This window comes from Atta colombica, unplaced genomic scaffold (genome assembly GCF_001594045.1).
Source record: "Atta colombica isolate Treedump-2 unplaced genomic scaffold, Acol1.0 scaffold164, whole genome shotgun sequence".
Classification (NCBI taxonomy): domain Eukaryota; kingdom Metazoa; phylum Arthropoda; class Insecta; order Hymenoptera; family Formicidae; genus Atta; species Atta colombica.
This window is the reverse complement of record NW_017259255.1, coordinates 848,173-854,412: the sequence shown is the minus strand read 5'-3', so window position 1 is coordinate 854,412 and position 6,240 is coordinate 848,173. Positions and strand designations below refer to the sequence as shown.

The window sequence follows — 6,240 nt, the reverse complement described above, 5'->3', positions numbered from 1 at the left end:
AATTTATTAGCGGCGCCGATCGCCGCCGGCGGCGATCGCGATCTTTGTTGATGCAAATGCTCGGCGTCGCCGTATATGCAAAGTTGGCTCGCGATTAAACAAGCGGTAACAAGTGGGTGTCAGCAAGCTCGGAATATTTTTACGCTTTTTAAGGCTAACGTCGATGCAATCTTTGCTACATTTATTCATTTAATATTCAGGTATTTGAACGTAAAACGACGTTTGAACTAAATACATAACGGATTTAAACTGCGTTGCAATCGGTATTTTTCTTTCTCTTTTTTTTCCTCCCTGCGTAACTTATTATATACATTGCTATGCAGAAAATAAAACACATTTGTATGTACGAGTGCATCAGATATGTTAATAAATCCGTCGAAATAAAAGCGAAACATCCGCTTAGGCGTTGGCGATACGTGTCTGTGTATGCTATTTGGGTCGATTCTTCCTCCCAATATCGGTGTAGTAGCGCGTCAATTCGGTCTTGCAATAAGCGGTCTCTACATCTTCCGACCTTGACATCGACCGTTGTAGCTACGCAGTTGCAACCAAGTGCATCACCGATATCTGCCACCTACTAAAGCGAACTGTGAATACGATCGTTTATTTGACAACATAAACACTTCATCAGTAGTAGCTCCAAATTCATCGGAGTATCTCATTATTAGTTGGTACTTTTCAGTAAGAAATACAGTGCAGTCATGCAGTGATCATTTCATTTTTGTTTAACATTGGTAAACAACAAGAAGTTACAATGATTCACTGTGTTATTATCTGTCTCTTGTTGGAAAACATCCATTTTCAGTTAACATGCGGCAGAACGATGATGGAATATGCACTGCAATATGCATTGCAGGAAAAACCTAAGGCATTCAAACTGGTTGCTATTGTTAAATTCACAATCTCAAATTATATCTAATTTGAGTTATTTTTGGTCATTCCTATAGATCGAGTCTGCTCCTATTAACATGTCATTGATTTAATTAAAACAATGGATTTAATTAAATGCAATTCAAGAAATGTTAAATTTAATTCAGTGACTCAAATTACTAAGTGCATGCGTTGGTATAATTGCTGTTTGTTTTGAAACTAACAATAAACAACAATTCAACTACAAAAATGAGTTGATTAGATGTGACTATTTTTTTAAACCATATGTTTTGTATTAAAATTATATACTTTGATATACTTGAAAGTTAAAAGTAACAATGTTATTTAACTCAAAGAATTGGTTTGTATTTGATCTTTTAACAGTATTAGAATATCGATACTTTTTTGCTTAAGCATCCTATAATTATTTCGATGATCCAACAAAATTATTTTCATATTAATTATATCTAGCTAATGTTTTCGATATTTTAGCAAAATTATTCTTTCCGTGTACAGTTTTATTCAATTATAACGGCAGTATAAAGCAACGCTATGCGATTTATCCATATTTTACAGAAACGTGATCGATGACGAATCTTGGCATCCGCCACGCCACACAATCAGTTCGATGCTACTTTCGCGAATGACGGTGCATCGACGCCGACGCGAGGCGATCTTTATAGATATCATCGACCTTGTCCTTGACATCGACCGCAGCGTCCCGACGCTACACGCAGACGGCCCGTAATTACATCGAGATATCCGATACAGTGAAAAACTTATCCGTGGAGAAGTTTACCTCTTCCGATCGGATGAGAAGTATTTAAAGAGAATTTAAGAGACGCGATCTATATCAGTGGACGAATAGGTGATAGATTTATACGTAGAATATTTCATAAGATTATATAAAACTTTTTGGAAGCTTATTCTCCAAATACAAGAGACGTAACAAATATGTAGTTTCGTTCGCGATCTATAAATGGCCTTTTATCATTATTTCTTCATGCGTTAAAATGCAATTTAGAACTTGCGACTCTTATAACTATGTGTTCTGTCATATCATTGTCAGAAGAGTCTCGGATTATTTCTGTATCTACATCGACATTATGCACAAAACAGAATTGCCCAAAATAAAGCAAGGACAAGTTCGACTAATCTCGTACAACGTGAATAAGATCATATTCCATTACTATTTATTAACACAGTAGATTCTGCGTCGGTTGACTGGCGGACAGAATTGGACTGGTCTATGTGTAAACAATATCTAAGTGTAGACTTCGTTACTTATCTCTTTACCAGTAACTCAATACACATTCTCTGCATCAATATATATATATATATATTTATTTATTTAAACTTCTCCAATTTATAAAAGCAGGAACATAGAATAATTTAGAATGAGAAGAAATTCAAAATTCTTAAATGTGTATTACAATATATAAAAACGATATTTATTTACATATCTTATAACTTATCTGATATAAGATGTGTATACTTATATATCTTATATCTTGAATTATGCAAACAAATGTATGGTATAGTTTTCATGAATTAACAATGTTTTATAACGTGAAAATGAAGAAATTATTTACTTTTCCTCTTCATATTTTTAGGCTGTACCCTTAGTTTTTTGCCTCGATTATTGCCTCGCGTTTTCTTTCCACGTCCCTTAGTTTTTTCCTTCGCTTTTGCCGCGCGTAAATCTTTCTTCATCCTCGGATCGACTACTTTATATCGACCTTTCACACCAGGAGGCCGAACGGCTCGCTTTTGCGTGGTATGTTTCTTTGCTACGATATACGTAACTTCCTTTTTTGGCTCCTGACGAGCTTTCTTGTACAACCTTAAATCAAATAAAAAATCGAGTTAGAATAGATATATTCATCATCAAATTAGACGTTCTATAAAAAATCGTACTTACGCTTTAACTTGTCTGGCTTTCTCTCTGTCACTGATATCTACATTATCCATCAATGCTTCTACCTTCTTCTTGGCCTTCTCAAGTTTACGAATTGCACGTTTCTTTTTTCTTGCTTTAGCTTCCATTACTTTCTTAATGGGTCTTACATTCAAGTCCTCCATTCTCTTTTTATAGTCATCGGCAAGTTCTTTAGGTACAGGCACTTCTTTTTTCATATGCTTTTCTTCATCCTTTACAAACCAATCGGGTAATTTCTCATCGTTAAACGCATATCTATTCCAAGCCGAATCAATCAAATCTTTTCGAGATTTTTTACTTTGAATCAGCAATGATCCGAGTGCTAAATCTTCGGGAGTTAGTTTTTTTTTCTTCGACTTTTTATCTGATTAATCATGAATAAACATATATATTAATAATAATAAATAATTATATAACTAGTTACGAGTAATTATTAATTAGCTCAAAATATGTACACTGTAAAATATGTACAAGAAAAAAATTGTTCATTTGACTTAATTGTTTAATTGACTAAATTAATAATTGTCTTTCGTTGAAGAATGTATGTATTTTAAATCCGATTGTATCAACATTACTTTTAAATAAGGCTTAAAACTCTTTTTTTTTTAAAAGTCGAGAGAGAGGGAGAGGAGAAAAAAAGTTTCAAGTTTCGCTTAATAAAATAAAAATAAGTTGGCCTAAGTCAAATATAATATGTTTGACTTAAATATATTTTTCACCGAAAGAATTAAAGATAAACAAAATTATAGTTACATATAATTAATAAACTATAACTATATACTATAATTATAAATTAATTTGGTCAAATGAACAATTTTTTATCAGTGTAACCAAACAAAAACTTCTTTACCTGTTTCTTGCGGCACTATCTCAAAACCATTTTTTCCACCGATTTTTTTCAATTTTTTGTTAGGTGCCATCATTTCTTCCACATCATAGTCTGAATTAGTATCATCATTTTCACTGATTTTGCGTTTTCGTTTCTTTTCTTCATCTACTTTTATTTGCATTTTCTTCTCTTCTCCGAGGACATGTCCACCTTTCTTCTTGTACTGCTCTATCATTTTATCTAACTCATAATCTGCATCGTCTTCATTTTCTAAATTTTTAAATACATCTTTTTCAAACCAAAGTGCTGCTTTATGCGCTCTTTTGGTTTCTTTATCCCGAAAATCTAAATCAGTTAACAACGGATTACTTTCAAGATCTGTAAATTGTTTTTTCTGGTATTTATTAGTAGTATCGTCCTCTGATTCGTCCAAACCTATATTGTAATAATAATTTTATATATAGCTTTTGTTACAAATTCGAAAAATAAATAAAAAACAAGATATAAATCTTTCAATTAAAAAAGAAGGTTATTTCAATAATAACATTGCCATTAACGTTAATATTTTATATGTAATACCTAATCCAGATTTTTCGCTTTCATCGTCTGATGCATCGGTATCGCTTTCTTCGCTCTCTTCTGATTTATAATACAAGTTCTTGCTGTCCAAATGACCTATATCTTTCTCATAATAAATCGTTTTTGATTTGACTTCCTCATCCGAGTCCACATCACTCTCTGCTAAGATGTCAGGTATTTGATCTGTTACTTGCTCTAATTGTTGATAAGTTTGAATCTGGTTTAAATTAAACAAATCATCTCTTTCCAATTTAGGTCCCTCGTCGCTCTTATGAATCATTTTCAAATTGAGACGTTCGTTCAACTTCTGTCTGTCTTTATTAGCTTTCTTTTTCTTGCGTTTTAATTCTCTAGTTTCTGCTTCCCGGAGCTCAGCAATCTGTTTTTGAATTGCCTCATCTTCCAAATCTTCCTGTTCTTCGAGATTAATGGTTGCAGGTGTGACAGTAATTTCATCTTTAGTTACGTTCTTCTCTCCATTTGTTTCAGGTTGTGTCTTTTTTAATGCTTTCCACCAACTAAGTAGAAGTTTCAAATCTTTTCGCCCAAGCACTTTAATATCTTTACAACACTCCCTAATTTCTTTAGTTGTTTTCTCATGCTTATCAATAATTTCATCATCTATCACTATTTCGGAAGCATTCTGCAAAGCTGCTACTGCATCCTCACAGGCAATAAATTCTTTTGCAGATATTTTATGATATAATGTGTAATCGTTCTCACGATATCCTTCTGCTTTAGCTTTCTTTTGCTTTTCTGGATAAAGAACATTTAATTTATTTATAGTTTCTATTTGTAATTCAGAAAAGACATGCTTCGGATCAAAGAACTTGGGATCTAATTTATCAGGAGCAATATAATATTGACAAACTACAAAAATTTCTGCAGATTCACTACGTGACGCTTGAGGTTTAGTAGCATGTACCTACAATTAAATTTATAGTGATAAAATGGTAGGCAATAATTAGTAAATATTCCTTAATTGATATTAATACCTTTTTAAACAATTGTTTTAGCACCCAAATCAATGGATTATAATCTTTAGATCGAAATACTTTTGTTATAAACCAACCGCCAGCTTTTAAAAATTGAGTAGCTAATTTAAGAGCTGATAACGTCAAAACAGCTTGTTGATATGCATCATGAAGCCAACTTTTTCCTACATTGGGAGCACCATCGTTTAAAACAACATCTGCCTTCCATGTTTTTAATTCACGTGAAATAGCAACTCTACATTTATCTGTCGTGATATCTTCCACAAGACTGAGACATCCCGGAATAGGCTTTATTGGGAATAAATCTACACCAATAACTATTGATGATATTGACATATTTTGCCTAGCAACTTGCATCCAACCGCCAGGTGCAGCACATAAATCGATGCATACTCTGGACTTTTGAAGAAATTCAAATTTTCGATTTAATTGAATTAATTTGAAAGCAGCACGCGATCTGTAACCTGAATAAAATATAAAAGTTTAGTAATTACGATTATATGATTAATTAATAAACGTTTAATTAAAATACTACTACATTTGACGATAATACAGCTTTCAACTTAATAATTCATATGGACAAATAATATTACTTACCCGTTTCTTTAGCTAATTGATAGTATTTATCTTTCCTCTGCTTTCCAATCTTCGATTTTTTCCCCATTTTAAAAAGTATTAATTCTTTATATAAATACACATGTAATTGCTCGTAATTAGGAATCTATATAACGTGGTCGTTTCAATCTTATGTTCATCATGCAGGTTAGAAACGTAATAGGTCTGTTCGTGTTCTTTGTACTTTTTGCACTCAGCCATTGACCAAATACTATTAAAGACGGTCAACGTTTATGGAAATTCGCGTGTTTGTTAAAATTTAAGTGATCAAGAAATTAATAATAATACGGTATTAATTTCATGATTTATTAATTTCGTAAACATGTGCATATGTTTAAAACTTAATAATACTCGATTTTTATTTAAAATTGTAATTTATCGGCAAGATATAATAGTGATTTCGGTTGGAATGC

General features: G+C 32.3%; 1 protein-coding gene across 1 annotated transcript; it reads right to left on the bottom strand.

The window, feature by feature from the left end:
- Window positions 1–2,406: 2,406 nt before the first annotated feature.
- On the bottom strand, window positions 2,407–5,912 carry LOC108686105 (pre-rRNA processing protein FTSJ3). The gene is made up of 6 exons (XM_018191200.1): window positions 5,810–5,912; window positions 5,213–5,676; window positions 4,218–5,142; window positions 3,660–4,073; window positions 2,792–3,173; window positions 2,407–2,713 (listed from the first exon to the last, which is right to left on the bottom strand). The coding sequence occupies exons 1-6, from the start codon at window positions 5,874–5,876 to the stop codon at window positions 2,455–2,457; spliced, it is 2,511 nt and encodes an 836-aa protein (XP_018046689.1). The 5' UTR covers window positions 5,877–5,912; the 3' UTR covers window positions 2,407–2,454.
- Between the last annotated feature and the right edge of the window lie 328 nt (window positions 5,913–6,240).